The 18,908-nt window shown below is 48.3% G+C and overlaps 1 protein-coding gene across 1 annotated transcript in view; it reads left to right on the forward strand.

Moving 5' to 3' along the window:
- Positions 1–18,908, forward strand: part of ASS1 (argininosuccinate synthase 1) — a 271,201-nt gene that overhangs the window by 220,989 nt on the left and 31,304 nt on the right. The window contains exon 14 of the mRNA XM_069237057.1: positions 12,355–12,511. Within this exon, the coding sequence (XP_069093158.1) occupies positions 12,355–12,511 (157 nt within the window). The remainder of the gene's footprint in view (positions 1–12,354; positions 12,512–18,908) is intronic.

Below are 18,908 nucleotides of genomic sequence, written 5' to 3' on the forward strand. Positions count from 1 at the left end.
CAGTTGTTTTTGGGGACTTTGGTCTATTTTTTTATATATACAAAATAAGCACTGATGAAAAAGCATGGGAACTGTGATCCTGAGTGCAGAGGGGGCGGGGCCAGAGATGTGATGTTGTGTTGATTTGTATAGCGCACCAATCACCCGAGATGGTGTCCAGGCACTTGGGCAGGTGTGTAGGTTTGGGTTCCCCAAGCTGCTCATACTAATAGCCAAGTTTTCAGCTTCTTGCAGAACTCAGGAAGTGAGAGGGGGCTCTGATGTTTTGAGGGGGTGTGGCTAAAAATAAAACATTCCTCAATTATTGTGTTGGCCTTTTACCTTCAGCTAAATTCAAATAAAAGTAAACTCGAACATTTTAAACGGAAAATAAATGCAGATTAATGTAACTTTTGGGAAATGCACCCTATGAATGCTCAGTTGGTTAATGCGGTCGCTGCAGACGTCTGTGGGTTTAACCGGACAGTCACAGAATTGAACCCTGATTGCTGCAGGGGAGAATAGTGACATTTATTTAGAGTGCTAGAAGTCTCAGCCTTCGAATGGGAGCCCTCTGAATAAGCAGCTCTTTAATGTAAAACTGTATGACGCACTGTATAAGACAAGCTGCCCCAAGTTGGGTGAAAAGATTTAGGACCTGATTTAGAGTGTGGCGGATGGGGTTACTGCATCACAAACGTGACGGATATCCCATCTGCCGTGTTACGATTCCATTATATCCTATGAAAACCGTAATACAGCAGAGAAATCACCTGTCCTTCAAACTGTGAATCCGACCCTCAGTGTTTCTTTAAACAAGTGACCCATAATATATATTTTTTGAGTAATATGCAGCAAGACTGCACCTAGTCACACCTTTCTTTATAGGTTTCCATTCAGAAGGACGCAACCCAGAACTCATCTGGGTACACCCTTACTTTTCCTTCCAATTTAGATTAAGTCTTTATCACTAGGAATTTGAAAATGTGTCCAACAGTTGAAGTAAAATGTCCTCTCCCACGCAGCCCTTAGATGTACTGGTTAACTAGGTGCACACATTTAGGTGTCTTTCAGGTAGCAGGCACCCCGGCGAGAAGGCTTGTTGTGCTTTTAGCTGACTGCCTCTCGCTTGTCTTGGCACCTTGTTCCCAAAAATCCAGCCTATTTCACCCTCTGGATGTTATATACTGTATCAAGCCACCCTCACAGTCACCACTTGTTGGGAGAGACTTGCTAGTGTGCCATAACGAAGTGTCCTACCACCCACTTGGCCACATCCTGACTGTCCTTAACTTACTACTATGACTTAATGTATAGAGTGTCCCACCGCCCACGCGATTAGTTCTTGCCAGGTGTGTACTCACTACTGTGAGATACCGCAGAGAGTGTTCCACCACCCATGTGTCCACCTCCTTCCGTGTCGTAATGAAAGTGTCAAACTTCCTGTGCGGTCACGTCATGCTAAGCGAGGACTAAGTACTGTGGTGTAATTTACAAGGTGTCCCACAAGCTGTGTTGTTGCCTCAAGTCGGATGGGGTCTCACCACTGTGAAGTAAATTGCAGAGCGTCCCACCGTTTGCACAGTCAACACTTACTGGGTGGGAACTCTCTACCAAAACGTAACATGGAAAAAAGCCCACCACTCATGTGTCACCTCATGCTGCGTGGTGACTCAATCCTATTACGTAACATAGAAGGCCTCCCACCACCAGCACGAGTGACCACTGAGTAATTCCACAATCTTCTATGATGACTTCCTTCAAGTTTGAGCATCAGTAGTTAGGCTGGTCACCAGCTGGCTCGGTCCACCCCAGGGTCCAAGAATGTGTGGTGGAAAAAGTGTGAACCTGTGCTAGTGAACTTCAAGATAGGTTCTGCTTGTGCCTGGCCTAAGAGTATTCCAAGAGCAGCTGATGTAAAAGCAGACATGTACTCTAGCAGCCCACAACACTACCTTAGCAGCTGTGAGAAGGTCTCTGAGTACACCAGGAGCCTGTGTCAAGGCCCAACAGTACACTAGCAGCCCATGTGAAGACACAACAGTACTCTAGCAGCCCATGTGAAGACACAACAGTACACTAGCAGCCCATGTGAAGATGCAACAGTACACTAGCAGCCCACGTGAAGACGCAACAGTACACTAGCAGCCCACGTGAAGACACAACAGTACACTAGCAGCCCATGTGCAGACGCAACAGTACACTAGCAGCCCATGTGAAGACACAACAGTACACTAGCAGCCCATGTGAAGACGCAACAGTACACTTGCAGCCCATGTGAAGACGCCACAGTAAACTAGCAGTCAGTGAAGTTACAGCAGTACACTACCCTTCTGCGTGAAGGCACAACAGCACACTAGCAGCACTTGTGAAGGCACAACAGTGCACCACAAGACTGTGTGAAGCCACAAGAGTACAAACAAAGCCACTGTGAAGGTTCAACAGTATATTAGCAACCCAGGTGCAGGTCCGACGTTCTACTACCAGCCTGTGTGAAGGCCCAACAGAATACTAGCAGCCTGTGTGAAGGCCCAACAGAATACTAGCAGCCTGTGTGAAGGTGCAACAGAATACTAGCAGCCTGTGTGAAGGCGCAACAGAATACTAGCAGCCTGTGTGAAGGCCCAACAGAATACTAGCAGCCTGTGTGAGGGCCCAACAGAATACTAGCAGCCTGTGTGAAGGCCCAACAGAATACTAGCAGCCTGTGTGAAGGCCCAACAGAATACTAGCAGCCTGTGTGAAGGTGCAACAGAATACTAGCAGCCTGTGTGAAGGCCCAACAGAATACTAGCAGCCTGTGTGAAGGTGCAACAGAATACTAGCAGCCTGTGTGAAGGCCCAACAGAATACTAGCAGCCTGTGTGAAGGTGCAACAGAATACTAGCAGCCTGTGTGAAGGCCCAACAGAATACTAGCAGCCTGTGTGAAGGTGCAACAGAATACTAGCAGCCTGTGTTAAGGTGCAAAAGAATACTAGCAGCCTGTGTGAAGGTACAAGAGTGCACTAGAAGGTACATTAGAAGCCCATGTGAAGGCCAGAGGACTTGGTGGCGTGGGAGGATTCCCCGTGAGAGGCAGCGCACCTGATCATCCCTTCTAGGTGATTTGCGGGAGACCCTCCATAGGCAAAGATCTTCGCTTTAGATGGCCAAAGCTTTGGTGGAAGTTGCAGTTGCTTGAACCGGTTCCGGCTAAGGACGTTCACAGATGCCCCTGTGTCTATCTGCGATGGGCTCTCAGTATTACCGACATTGACCTGGCTCATAGAACAGGCACCGCCTGGAGAACTCTGACGGAGGAGCTCATCTCAGCCTTCATCATCGTGCTCCATCAGAAGTGGCAGCGCGTTCCACAAGGAAGCGGGTGGATGGTCATTGTCAGAGGCGGTGCGGACACCCTGCCTCCATGCGTTCGGTTTGGGGTTGTGCCGCTGATGGATGGCACCCATCTCTGCAGACTTTAGTGAAGTAGTTTAGGTGCTGGCAGGTGGAACAGGTCTTCCGCCATGCCAGACACTGAGCCAGGCGATGTGCTGAAAACCCACAGGTTCCACATTAACTTCTAAACTGTTTGATCACAGTGGATGGTCTGGGGGATCCAGGCATCTCTAATGGTTTTGCAATAGCAGCCAGCACGTCCATTGTGATTGGCTGGTGTTTGGGTTCCTGCTTGACTGACAGCTTGCAAAGGCGTGTTCTGTTTGTTCCACTCTGTCATTCAAAAGCTCATAAGAGTGAGCACATTTTAGGACTTCTTCCAGGGACCTCCCAGCCTTGCGTAAGTTGTGGCGTCTAAGCGCCTGATTGATAGCTCGGCGAATGGAATACTCCGTCACAAACATGACGGACTTCCTGCCCACCGTATTACGCTCTCCATAGGATATAATTGGATCATAATATGACGGACGGGATGTCCGTCATGTCTGTGACGGAGTATTCCCCCCACCAAGATTTAAATCATCCCCTGAGTGCCCCAAACCTGCAGCCTTGAATGAGCTGTGCGCGTACTTCTTGTTAGGAGTCACCGTCCGTACGTGTGCTAGTGAGTTCACGTAGCCCGGCGTGGGTCAGATCAAAGGACTTGTCTTCACGCAGTGGTGGTGGAACAATTCTCAGAGTGCAGATGCTGCCATCAGTGTTAATTCACAAGCATCACACAAAGAACAGGTATAGCACACTAGCCATGCTCATTCAGGAGGAGAGGAGCGGTAAGGGTGTGGAACGTACTGAATCATGACGGAAGCCTCTGTCATTTACACACAGCACATTCTCCATTGAGAGGAACTCAAATTTCTAACCGACGTAGAGGTTAACTGATAAAAACTATATAGTGTGCACATGATGATGTGTGGAAATCAGCTTTCAGCAAATCTTTTCCACTTGCATCACACGACTCTTGATTTGCTTTGATCCTATTAAAATCCTGGTTTCAGTTAACAAATAATGTGCTTAGTTGTGCTTTCTTACGTGATGATATATTATAAAATATTTGCACAGCTAATTAACAGACATTTAAATATTGTGGTGTGTTGCAAAAAACTACAGCCCTTCTTTTCACTTTCTGTGCCCCAGCAACATTGTCGGATAGCTTACTTCACGAAATCCTCTAACTTCGCGGTCAGAGAAAGAAAAGTAAACACCAGTCTCCATGTTAAAAGAAAAGCAGCAATTTGCCAAAAGACATAGGCTGACATCTGACCGCTGTCTTTGAATGCACATCAAATGTGAAAAGATGAAAACCAAATTTAAAGTGATACTCATTCCTCGTTCACCTTCTGAACTCCAACATGGCAGACTTACTCCCAGCACTTATGCATTCACATTGACGGGCTTGGTGGAGTTTGAAGAGCTCAAAGTCAGGGTTCATCTGGGGGTCGAGGTAAGTGTTTAAAGCGCTGACGGCCTCATCTCCTCCTGTGTTGGGCATATTCCAAAAAAGTTTGAAGATTTCCTCACCTACGTAGAGTAGTAGAAGAGATCTCTACACTTCCATATCTGGTTCTTTACTTGCCTTAAAGTAGCTGCTGAGGCGTGCCACCCAAGCGTGCCACTGACTGAGAAGGCCTCACCCATGGGGAATCGCCAGTGCTGGCACTTCTGGGGGTACATTTTGCTGGAGACGTGGGGCACCCACAGCATGTCCTCGCGGATTGGTACTCATAATGCTAATGGCAGGAAGGACAGGGAGGGAAGGACAGTTAAGGGTCCCTGCTGGGCTCATCGTGGGGATAAGGTGAAAGAAGGGGTTGTGATCATCGGAGTGCCTCCTATGTTGGCAGAAGTACCCCGGATGAGTTTCTTGAGTTGAAGTTTTGAGGTGACTGTACAGAGTAGGAATGCCATTCATTGGGGCCTACAGGTGCGCGCATGCATCAGTGCGATTTCCACAAGAGTGCTTCCCCCTGGTGGTGAGGCACAGTGTTGGGGGTAGGGCTGCCGATGTCAGGCCAAAGCCTCTCTGCAGTGCACGCATGCGTAAGGGCTCTGGAGGGCGGCCCAGGGTGCAGATTAATCCCCCCCCTCCAAACGCACTTTTTTTGGGCATGCGCAACAGGTGGCATGGGAGATTCTATGAGGCGTGCTAACTGCACCGGTAACAGTTGGGCGGTCAGGGTTGGGATGCCAGCAGCCGAGAGTAGCTGGAGGATCGGCGAGGGCACACTGAGAACGGCCCACTCCCTCGTCGCCAATGTAGTGGTGTCAGGCTCTCCACCTGTAGTACCCGCATGGATCACCTGAAGTGACACATGCACACTGCACCTGGGGGGACAACTTCTCGGCATGCGTCGTGCACACAGTCGCTCGCCACTTTATTAATCTCCTCTGACCACACGCCTGGCGTCAGGAGTGTAAGGAGGTATTTGGAAAAAATATTGGGCTTTAAATATCGAGATACAGAAATATCCCTAAAAAGTATTGTGATACAAAAATATCGTAATGCAGAAATATCGTTGGCAAGAACATCTATTTTATTTTGTTTTAAGATAGATAATATCATTTTCAAGAATATCTGGTAATATCATTTTCAATAATGTAGTTGTAAAACATGTTTTTTAATTATTTTATATTTATCTTTTAGTTTATATATTAATTTTATATGTTAAATATTGTTTTTATCACTAACAATATTTTAAAATATAGTTTGGAAATTCATTTGATTTCCAATCTTTATTTTAATTTCTAATAGTAATTTTCAGTGTGATAGCAGGCTGTGAGGTTTGTAGGGATGCAGGGTATAATTTATAACAATTTATTATTGAATATTTGATTATTAATTATGTAACTAGTGTAGTTAATATATTTATTAGTTATATATTAGGTGCAGGTTGCTGGGTTAGTAGGGGTATAGAGAGGAAAGTTAAGTAATGAATTAATATTCAATAATCAATTAATTTATTATTCATTATTTAACTGATTATTAATTAAGTAAATTGTATAATTATATATTTGAAATTATATATTAGCGGCAGGTTGTTGGGTTTTTAAGTGGCTAGGGTGGGAAGTTAATTAAGTAATAATTGATTAACAATTATTAAGTTAATACAATATTTAATTGATTGTTAATTATGTAACTTGTGTGATAAGTATTTTTTAAGTTATGTAGTAGGTGCTGGCTGTTGTGTTTTGTAGGGGAATAGTTTCAAAAGTTATTTGATAACTAACAATCAATTATTCACTTACAAATAATGATTTAATGTATTATTAAATATGTTGTGTTATGCTTATTTATTTTAGTAATATTTTAAGTGTGGGCTGCTAGGTTTGTGGGAGTATATTGTGGGATTCTAAATAATACATTAAGAATATTTTTAATTCATAAAATAATTATTACATTTTTTAATAATCATGTAAATTGTTTAATTTTCTTTCATTTTATATATATAATTTAGTTATAGTTTTATATTTTTGGTCAACTAATATGGTTATTAAAATATATTACTGCTATATATACTGCTGCACTGACTGGAGTTGGCATAGTAAATTTTATCCCTCCGAAGCCCAGCACTTTCCGTACTGTTGCACAGAGTGTAGTGGGAATAGAGGACTGGCCACTCTAGCTCACGCTGAAACCAGCGCATATTCAGGTGAATGTCCATTTCTGATCAGGAAAGATGCATTTACTCACAAGACATTGGGCTCAGTGACAAAATGGGCTCCTCCCCGCCCCAAGCAATCATGGGAAGAAGCAGAATGTGAATAACACTCGAACAGACTAAAAAGGGCTGACCTCAGACCCCTTATGTATGTATACATATGCAGAATACTTTTACTACAAGTACTCAGGCGTGCCTCCGCCCACAGGCTTGCCTCCCTCCACAGACAGGCCTGCACCCTCAGACATACCTCCATCCTCTGACGTGACTCCACCCTCAGGCATGCATGCACCCTCGAACGTGCTTGCAACCAGATGTGCCTCCACCCTCAGACGTGCCCCACCCCCAGACATGCCTCCACCCTCAGACGTGCCTGCACTCTCAGATGTCCCTCCACCCTCAGACATGCTACCACACTCCGATGTTCCTCCACCCCCAGACATGCCTCCACCCTCAGACGTGCCTGCACTCTCAGATGTCCCTCCACCCTCAGACATGCTACCACACTCCGATGTCCCTCCACCCTCAGATGTGCCTCCACCCTCAGACATGCCTCCAACCTCCGACGTGCCTGCACTCTCAGATGTCCCTCCACCCTCAGACATGCTACCACACTCCGATGTGCCTACAGCGTCAGACGTGCCTACACTCTCAGACGTTCCTCCACTCTTTGTCATGACTGCAGCCTGACATGTCTTCATCCTCAGACATGCCTCTACACTCAGACATGCTCCCACCTCGGACTTGCCTGCACTCTGATGTGCGTCCACCATCAGACGTGTCTACGCTCTCAGACATGCCTTCTTTCTCAGACCGGCCTGCACTGTCTGACGTGCCTCTATCCTCAGACGTGCCTCCACTTTCAGACGTGCCTACACCCCCAGGCATGCCTCCTCCCTCAGGGATGTCCGCACACTTCTCAAGGCCAAGCTCTGAGTAAGGAAAGTACAGCAAGGCATTATGGTGGCACCGAAGAATGCGAGACTACGCCATTTCCGCTGTCACATGGACTCCCATGTAAGGCTCATGTGCCTCTTGTCTGTAGTCAGTCCCCTGCCCCTTGCTCTGCTGTAGATTGTAGTGCTTTACACCTGTGGTTTCCAGCTCTTGCTAACTTACTAAGTTATGAGTACCAGCAAATATGGGGGTCTGCAGAGCAACTTCCAATGGTTTGGAAGTTTGTCCACCCTAGAATCAATGCTGGTGGTACAGGTGAGGGTGCAGAGTAAGCTTCTGAACAGGAGTAAGTTTACCTAAGAGGAAGGGGCGGGGCTTCCTTCACGTCATCATCAAGGTCTTTGTAGGGCCTAAGCCTGAAGCACATCCTCCTCTCCACTCCGGGGAGCTCTTGAGACCGGCAGTGATGTGTGTCCTCAAAGCTTCTTTAGCTGCGGAGCACTCTGGGACAGCCTGGAACCTCCGGATGCAGAGGATACTGAGCAAATCGTGGGTGGCTTGTGTGGATTAGCATAAAACCAAAGATTACTCTCGGCGGGGCAGTGGTCCTTACCAGGGTTACCACTGGCAGTGCCAGAGGCTAGAACTCAGTCACCAGGATCAAGAAACATGTTCACTAAGGGTCTGATTTACAGATTGGTGGAGGGGTTACTTCATCACAAACGTGGCGGATATCCCGTCTGCCGTATTACGAGTCCATTGTATCCTATGGGAATCGTAATTCAGTGGACGGGATATCCCTCCCGTCCGCCAGACTCTAAATCAGGCCCTAAGTCTGTGTGACATATCATGTGGCAAGGAATTCTATCCAAGTGTATTTTATAGGCAGTTTTGCCTAAATGGACTTACATTCATTATTAAAGGGCCATACATAAATTATCATCTGAGATTTCAGTGTGTAATCAGGGAGCCCATGAATTCATCACAAAGGCAAATGGTTTCATGATTTAAGGTTGTGTGTGTTGGGGTGGGATTTATTCTAAAAGTACAAAATAATTATCTAATGTATAGAAAATGTATTATCAATGTCCCATTAATGCACTACCAAGGGAAGCTCAAACTTACTAACATTTTAGCATTGCAGCCTTTCATTTGCACCCTCTTTGTTTGTCCTAGAACAATACTGTGCATGCATGCATTAGTGCACACATGTATTGGTGCACGCATGCATTGGTGCACACTTTAAGGAGCATATTTACAAACAATTGCAATAGGGGCAGTGTCACAAGTCTTTTTCCTGTGCTGCTCTTCGTCAATTTGGGAAGACAGATACGTACAAGATATTTACAAGATACTGTGCATTCCTGTCCTTTCAGCAGGCGCACGGTTTGGTGCCTAGAGCCAATGCAGCCACCCCTGCACCATGGTGCATTGGCGTCTGAGTTGTTGTCAGGGTTGTTTTTGTGCAGGAAGGGACACCTTCCTGCACACAAACAATCCATGAAGGCCTTTTCCTCTTTCTATGTGTGCTGCAGGAATGAAAGAGGAAACCAACGAGGAGAAATAGATATTTCTCCCTGTTACGCCTCCCCTGGGGAGACATTCAGTTTTGATGCATTTCCAGGTTTACACATCCTCGTAAATCTGGGAATACATCAAAGCCATGGGTGTTGCGTGGGGAAAACCCACTGCAACGCCCACGGACTGCTTCCCTGACGCAGTGTAAGGCAACGCAAAGACTTGTGCTGCATTGCCTTACACCATATCTAAGAGGCCATAAAAAGCCCCGCAAAGTTAGCTATGGGTCTGCACAATGTGCCACCAGAGTGTAAAAAAAGAAAGTGGCACACCAGTGGCGGAAGGCGCTTGCAAATATGCCAATGTGCAAGCAGAAATGACTTCCTTATCGTTTTGAACATTAATTGATGAGCACCCGAGTGCAAATTCATTACAAAGCTAAAGCAGTTCTCTAATCCGTCTTAATGTAAATGAATTACCCCCGTTCAGATAAATTAATTATGTAAGTGTACAATAATAAATTATCTTAAGTTACATATTTCTGTGTATATGAATTCATCTTCTGAGAGAAAATGAGTTTGTCATTCGTGTAGAGATGGACTAATTGTCGAAAGTTCTTCGTTGCTTCCCTACAGGCCTGTCGGCATAACGGGCAGTAAGTAAGAACGTTATCGTCGAGGTGATTAAGGGCCTGATTTAGAGTTGGCGGGGGTGGAGGTGTTACTCAGTCACTACAGTGACAAATACCCTGTCCGCCGAAATCTGAATCCCATAGGATATAATGGGATTTGGATTTTGGCGGATTGGGATATCTTTCATCATTGTGACAGAGGAACCCCTCTGCCAAACTGTAAACCTGGCCTTGTGTGTTTATTGCCTATTTAGAGGTTCATTGTTATCTAAATTACCTTACCTTCAATGCCTTAAGAGGCAATTAATGCATCATTTAAATGGATTTTACTAAATTGGTGATTTATGTTAATTAATTCATTAGATATGCAAAGGGAAATTAGTTATTTACTCTTGTGTGTGGGTACTGGGCAATAATCTAAGTGTACTTACATTAATTAACTGTGGGGTGTGTTTGGTATCTATTTGAAGGCATATTATTTTTTTCTTAAGTGATAGTCTGTGTTATTGAGTACATTTGGTAAGTGACCGTAAATGCTTTATCTCCGTCTAAATGAATAATTAAAAGTGTTTAAAAAAATTGAAATCTAGTAATTATGCATATGAACCTTTAATCCGTTAACTAAGAAGGCATCAGTTCATTAATTATAGGAGAGGGCATGAATCCATCCTATATGTGAGCATGGATTATTTTATCTAAGTGGATGTGAATTCATTATATAAGTGAGTATGAATTCAGTGTCTAAAGGGTTATACTTTAGTTATGCAAAGTGATATGCATTCGTTATCTAACCACATGAATTTATCATATGAAATGGCATGCATTTATTATCTAAGAAGATATACATTCACTATGTAAGTGGGTTTGAATGAATTATACAAATGGACATACATTTATTATCTAAATAAACATGAATTTGTTATACATAGGATCAGAGCTTTAGTGTCAAAGAGACCATAAGATAATTATGTGAGAATTGCATCATTGTCTAAGTGACCATGGTTAGTGTGATAATTAACTAATTGGACATAATCATCAGAGCGGGCATTAACTCAAGATCTAAGTATATGTGAATTTTTCGTCTAAATAAAGGTCATTTTGTTTTTTAAATGGATTTGATTCCATTCGCCAACAAGACATTAATTGCTTATCTTCATGAGTCGTTATCTCTTTGCTGATGGGCGAGTCATGTACATGAACATTAATTGATTTTCTAATTGGACGTGTCTACACCCGCTCTTTGGAGCTGCAGTTATTTACCAAGTGGCGAGTACAAGTGGACATGAATTAATTAGCTAGTAACACACATTAAACGTGCTAATATGGCAGGGCAGGCTATTGTGTACGCGTCTGGCTACGCTCTGTGTCAGTCAGGGCCGGCTTTAGCGCTGGTCGCGCCCAGTGCGACAATCGTTTTTGGCACCCACAGCCCCATGACCTCTTCCTCTAATTCCCTAACTACCACCGAGAAAAAGTGCCTCTGATCTCTCCATAGCACCTCTCTCATATACATCTCATTTGTTTTAAAGCACCGGTAAAGGCTGGGTTTACTAATTAGAATGGAAATCTACCCAAACAAACCCTTTTTAGGAACATTAGGAATAGATACTGAAAGACGGGGGTTAAAACACAGAACCTCCTAACCTATTTTATGCAGTTTTCATGCAGCTCTTTGATGACAGTTCATAGCAGTCACTATTCTAAATTAGGGTTGTATCTATGAACTGCGGTAACAAAAGGATCTCTGTGACAAAATCCGGAACCCACTGAGCTATCCACATAAAATACAGATCTGTGATCTGCACCGTGCACGTTCTCTGCAGCAGGGATATTAACCCTCTGTGCTACTTTATGACGAGTCAAAACTGCCACTTGACAAAACTCAAATCTCTCGATCTAGCAGGAACATTAATCACAAGAGTTATCTTGACATTTTTATTGCTGCATTAAAGGTGGATGCACAAGGAACTCTGCAGCAGGTGTTTTTAAATCATAAGTTATTGCTAAACACAGCGCCCCCCTCCCCAGCTCAGCGCCCGGTGCAGCCACACCAGTCGTACTGCCCTAAAGCCGGCCCTAGTGCGAGTGTCCAGGCTGAGTTTGCCTGGGTGCCCACCCTGCCTCTGTGCTGGACCAGTGTGTGCACTGGGACCACCTGGCAGAGGAACCAACCTCATCAGTGTACAGATTTACTCATCAACGCATTCACGACGGATCTCTCTTCCTTCCGCAGGCTTCTGGTTCAGCCCCGAGTGCGAGTTTGTCCGAAGTTGCATCGAAAAGTCCCAGGAGATGGTGGAGGGCAAAGTGCAGATGTCGATCTTAAAAGGGCAGGTGTACATCCTGGGCCGAGAGTCCCCACTGTCGCTCTACAACAGGGACCTTGTCAGGTGAGTGCCAGGATCACGCGACTGTCTGGTAGCCCCCATCGCCCTCGCTCGGCCCCCTCACCTGCATCACTGCACCCCTGGCTGTAGCTGATACTGGCATTTCATTTCCTTTCTTGTTTTCCTCCCAAGGATATCTCTTCCTTTTGCTCCCCTAGCCTCACAGCCACCTTCCGCTGCACTGCTGCTGCCTGTAGCCTCACTGCCACCTTCCGCTGCACTGCTGCTGCCTGTAGCCTCACTGCCACCTTCCGCTGCACTGCTGCTGCCTATATCCTCACAGCCACCTTCTGCTGCACTGCTGCTGCCTGTAGCCTCACTGCCACCTTCCGCTGCACTGCTGCTGCCTATATCCTCACAGCCACCTTCCGCTGCACTGCTGCTGCCTGTAGCCTCACTGCCACCTTCCGCTGCACTGCTGCACTGCTGCTGCCTGTAGCCTCACAGCCACCTCCGCTGCACTGCTGCTGCCTGTAGCCTCACTGCCACCTTCCGCTGCACTGCTGCTGCCTGTAGCCTCACAGCCACCTTCCGCTGCACTGCTGCTGCCTCTAGCCTCAGGGCCACCTTCCGCTGCACTGCTGCTGCCTGTAGCCTCACAGCCACCTTCCGCTGCACTGCTGCTGCCTGTAGCCTCACAGCCACCTTCTGCTGCACTGCTGCTGCCTCTAGCCTCAGGGCCACCTTCCGCTGCACTGCTGCTGCCTGTACCCTCACAGACACCTTCCGCTGCACTGCTGCTGCCTGTAGCCTCACTGCCACCTTCCGCTGCACTGCTGCTGCCTGTAGCCTCACAGCCACCTTCCGCTGCACTGCTGCTGCCTGCAGCATCACAGCCACCTTCCGCTGCACTGCTGCTGCCTGTAGCCTCACAGCCACCTTCTGCTGCACTTCTGCTGCCTCTTGCCTCAGGGCCACCTTCCGCTGCACTGCTGCTGCCTGTAGCCTCACAGCCACCTTCCGCTGCACTGCTGCTGCCTGTAGCCCCAGGGCCACCTTCTGCTGCACTGCTGCTGCCTGTAGCCTCACAGCCACCTTCCGCTGCACTGCTGCTGCCTGTAGCCTCACAGCCACCTTCCGCTGCACTAATGCTGCCAGTTGCATCAGAGCCACCTTCTGCTGCACTGCTACTGCCTGTAGCCTCACAGCCACCCTCTGCTGCACTGCTGCTGCCTGTAGCCACACAGCCACCTTCCGCTGCACTGCTGCTGCCTGTAGCCTCACAGCCACCTTCCGCTGCACTGCTGCTGCTTAGCCTCACAGCCACCATCCCCTGCACTGCTGCTGCCTGTATCCTCACAGCCACCATCCCCTGCACTGCCGCTGCCTGTAGCCTCACAGCCACCTTCTGCTGCACTGCCGCTGCCTGTATCCTCACAGCCACCTTCTGCTGCACTGCCGCTGCCTGTATCCTCACAGCCACCTTCTGCTGCACTGCCACTGCCTGTAGCCTCACAGCCACCTTCTGCTGCACTGCCGCTGCCTGTATCCTCACAGCCACCTTCCGCTGCACTGCTGCTGCCTGTAGCCTCACAGCCACCCTCTGCTGCACTGCTGCTGCCTGTAGCCTCACAGCCACCCTCTGCTGCACTGCTGCTGCCTGTACCCTCACAGCCACCCTCTGCTGCACTGCTGCTGCCTGTAGCCTCACAGCCACCTTCTGCTGCACTGCTGCTGCCGGTTGCATCGGAGCCACCTTCTGCTGCACTGCTACTGCCTGTAGCCTCACAGCCACCCTCTGCTGCACTGCTGCTACATGTAGCCTCACAGCCACCTTCTGCTGCACTGCTGCTGCCGGTTGCATCGGAGCCACCTTCTGCTGCACTGCTACTGCCTGTAGCCTCACAGCCACCCTCTGCTGCACTGCTGCTACATGTAGCCTCACAGCCACCTTCTGCTGCACTGCTGCTGCCGGTTGCATCGGAGCCACCTTCTGCTGCACTGCTGCTGCCTATATCCTCACAGCCACCTTCTGCTGCACTGCTGCTGCCGGTTGCATCGGAGCCACTTTCTGCTGCACTGCTACTGCCTGTAGCCTCACAGCCACCCTCAGATGCACTAGGGTGTAATGTTCGTTACATGTACTCCTCCTGTTGGTGCAGGAGTGTTACATAAAATAATAAAATGCCTACGTGATCATGCCTGGGAGGTAGGATCAGCGAAGACTAGCGAGAGACAGAACACAGGCTCGTAAGGCGCTATAGTGTCTGGTTGGAAGAGTGTGGGGCAGGCGTGATGAGCATTGTTTGCTGTTACTGTGCCGCTGCCATCGTTTATTGTGCCTGTGCCTGTGGAATAACTGCCCTGTGATGCCATTTACTCCATCCTCTGCTGTGCCTGTGCATGTAGTGAAGGGGAATGAGGAACAACTGCTCTAGGAGGCCATGCACTCCACCCTCTGCTGTGCCTGTGCATGTAGTGAAGAGGAATGAGGAACAACTGCTCTAGGAGGCCATGCACTCCATCCTCTGCTGTGCCTGTGCATGTAGTGAAGGGGAATGAGGAACAACTGCTCTAGGAGGCCATGCACTCCACCCTCTGCTGTGCCCATTCATGTAGTGTAGGAGAATGAGGAATAACACCCCTGTGATGCCATGCTTTCCACCCTCTGCTGTGCATGTAGTGAAGGGGAATGGGGAATAACACCCCTGTGATGCCATGCTCGCCACCCTCTGCTGTGCATGTTGTGAAGGGGAATGGGCAATAACACCCCTGTGAAGCCATGCTTTCCACCCTCTGCTGTGCATGTAGTGAAGGGGAATGGGGAATAACACCCCTGTGATGCCATGCTCGCCACCCTCTGCTGTGCATGTTGTGAAGGGGAATGGGCAATAACACCCCTGTGATGCCATGCTCTCCACCCTCTGCTGTGCATGTTGTGAAGGGGAATGAGGAATAACACCCCTGTGATGCCATGCTCGCCACCCTCTGCTGTGCATGTTGTGAAGGGGAATGGGCAATAACACCCCTGTGATGCCATGCTCTCCACCCTCTGCTGTGCATGTTGTGAAGGGGAATGAGGAATAACACCCCTGTGATGCCATGCTCGCCACCCTCTGCTGTGCCTGTAGTGAAGGAGAATGGGGAATAACACCCCTGTGATGCCATGCTCTCCACCCTCTGCTGTGCCTGTTGTGAAGGGGAATGGGCAATAACACCCCTGTGATGCCATGCTCGCCACCCTCTGCTGTGCATGTTGTGAAGGGGAATGGGCAATAACACCCCTGTGATGCCATGCTCTCCACCCTCTGCTGTGCATGTTGTGAAGGGGAATGAGGAATAACACCCCTGTGATGCCATGCTCGCCACCCTCTGCTGTGCCTGTAGTGAAGGAGAATGGGGAATAACACCCCTGTGATGCCATGCAGTCCACCCTCTGTTGCATGTGCACAGAAAGAGGTTCTTCTATGTGTGTCTTCTCCCAGGATGGAGATTGTCTGTCACATTGCCAGACTAGAGCAGTGGTCTTCAAGTGTTTTAATGCCGCGTCCCCCCTAGTGAAAAAAAATAACCCCCCCCACTAATTTTTCACAACTGTTCTATTAACTTGTTAATGTTTAAATATGTGTAGCCTTATTTAAACATTGCAGTTAAGTTATGTTACTGTTTTAAAAATGCAAACAAATACATGATGCCAAACATGCTATTCTGGCCAGACTGGCCTTACTGACGTGTAAAAGTATCCACAGTGCGAGTATTAGAGGTGGGGTGGGGGGTTTTGAAGAGGATTTGGAGTCCCTTCCCTTTTGACACATACTCCCAGCTTTGATCTTAGTGACAAAACGTGTTAGTGATGGCCCATCACAGAGCTAGTCTGGAAGTATCTTTGCAGGTTTGCTTGGATGAAGAGCAGGTTTCTGCCATTGATGAATACCGCAGAGCGCCTAGAAGGCTCTTGGAGAGCTGGTGACAGCTGGTCATGTAGCTGAAGGTGTGGTAGGTGTCCAGCTGCTGCAATCCTTGGATGGGTGATAACAGGGCGAGGGTGGCCTGTAGAAGACATAGATGGGAAACACGTGCCAAGAGCTTACAGGCATTGAAGAGCTTCTTCTCACTTGGGGAACCACTACAGTGAGTCAAGACTACAGCTCCGAGAATGCAATTGTCAAATGAAGGTCCAGGACTGCGGATGTTACCGTTATTTGATATCATTTGGGGAAACAGGTAGAGGCTAGAGTCCAGGGTCACTCCCAGGTGTATACCTTCAGTAGAGAGGGCAGGTGATGGTCACTCCCAGGTGTATACCTTCAGTAGAGAGGGCAGGTGATGCGGGTCACGCCCAGGTTGATATCTTCAGGAGAGAGTGCAGGTGGTGGTCACTCCCAGGTTGATATATTCAGGAGAGAGTGCAGGTGGTGGGGGAAGCAGCGAGACGCCAGAGTCCAGGGTCACTCCCAGGTTTATACCTTGGGTAGAGAGTGCAGGTGATGAGGGTCCCTCCTAGGTTTATACCTTCCGTAGAGAGTGCAGGTGATGGGGAAGCAGGGAGAGGCCAGAGTCCAGAGTCACTCCCAGGTTTATACCTTCAGTAGAGAGTGCAGGTGATGGTCACTCCCAGGTTTATACCTTCAGTAGAGAGTGCAGGTGATGGGGAAGCAGGGAGAGGCCAGAGTCCAGGCTCACTCCAAGGTTTCTAGCTTCATTGATGATGCAGGCAGGCGGAAACATTGGTCTAGTCCCGAGGCAGTATCTAGCCCTTGTGGGTGTCTACCTCGTGGGGCTATCTAGTCCCTGTGGGTGTTTAGTTCCTGGGAGTGTGTAGTCCTGGGGGTGTATAGCTCCTGGATGTGTTTAGTTCCTGGGGGTGTCTAATGCTGAGGGCGTCTAGGTCTGAGTGTGTGCACTTCATGGGGGTGTCTTTTTATTGGCGGAGTCTACTTCTGGAGGGTGTCTAGTTATTGAGGATGTCTAGTCTCAAGGTGTCTAGCTCCTAGGGGTGTCTAACCCATGGGATCTGTAACCCCTGGTGGTGTCTAGCTCCTGGAGGTGTCTAGCTCCTGGGAGTATCTACTTCAAGAGACCATACACCTCAATAAGGGGTCGCAACTGCGATCCCTGAGAACCTCCTCATGGCCCCTGGACACTTCCCTGCGACCCCTGAGCACTTCCTTGTGACTTCTGGGCACCTCTTTGCGACCCCTAGGCACCTGCTTGCGACCTCTGAGCACCTCCCTGAGACCACTAGGCACTTTCCTGCGAACCCTGAGCACCTCCTTGCAACCCCTGGACACTTCCCTGCGACCCCTGAGCACCTCCTTGTGACTCCAGGGCACTTCCTTAGGACCCCTGAGCTCCTCCTTGTGACCCCTGGGCACTTCCCTGCGACCCCTGGGCACTTCCTTGTGACCCCTGAGCATCTCCTTGCTACCCCTGAGCACCCCCCTGCAACCTCTGGGCTACTCCTTGCGACTCCTTAGCATTTCCCTACGACCCCTGAGCAGCTCCTTGCAACCGCTGAGCACCTCCTTGAGACCGCTGAGCACCTCCTTGTAACTCTGATCACCTCCTTGAGACTCTGAGCACCTCCATGCGACCCCTGATCACATTGTTGCACCCCCTGGGCACTTCTCCATGGTCCCTGGCTAAGAAACCAAAGCAATGTCCAGGAAGAGAAGGTAAACAGGCCTGTCGAGCAGTGTTCACTGCTTGCAATCTTCCAACCACTTTCCCTCCTTAGCTTCTCAGGATCAGATCAGGGGATGCTTGGAGGTGAAGTAAAAATTGGATAGCACACACTTTAATTCTTTCATAACTTCTCAGCAACCTTTGGTTTACTGCTGAGAGGCTAAGGAAGGGGCAGTGTTTGGGAACATTACCTCCCTCCTTGAGAGGAAAAACAAAATAAAAAGCATTACTTGCAGCCCACATCACCAGAAGGACACTGAAGGGCCACCACCATGAGCTGCGGTTGTCCCGTCCCCAAAAGGCAGGATGCATAAAGCATCTGAAAAGCAAGGCCGGACTGGCCCTACCGGGCATCGGGTGTTTCCCCGGAGGCTGGAAGGGTCGGGTTGCTTTTGTTACTGGGAGCTGGCTTTGTAGCAGTGCAGCAGTTTTAAAAGCACTGCAGAGTCCCTTGTATATCCAACAGTTTTCAGGCAGCAATAAAATTGCCAAGATAACTCTGGTAATCAATGCACCTGCTGGAGAGAGATCCGGGTTTGTCTAGTGGCAGTTTTGACTCATCTAAGGTAGCGCAGAGGGTTAATGTTCCTGCAGCAAAGAATGTGTGCTATGCAGACCACAGAAAATAATTTTATGTGCAGTGCTCAGTGGGATACTGCCTTTGTCACAGAGATCCTTCCGTAACTGTGCAGTTCATAAGTTACAACCATAATCTAACACAGGGAGCTATGAACTGCCGTCAAAGAGCTGCATGCAAACTGCAGGGCACGGGTTA

The sequence above is a fragment of the Pleurodeles waltl genome, chromosome 6 (genome assembly GCF_031143425.1).
Source record: "Pleurodeles waltl isolate 20211129_DDA chromosome 6, aPleWal1.hap1.20221129, whole genome shotgun sequence".
NCBI lineage: Eukaryota > Metazoa > Chordata > Amphibia > Caudata > Salamandridae > Pleurodeles > Pleurodeles waltl.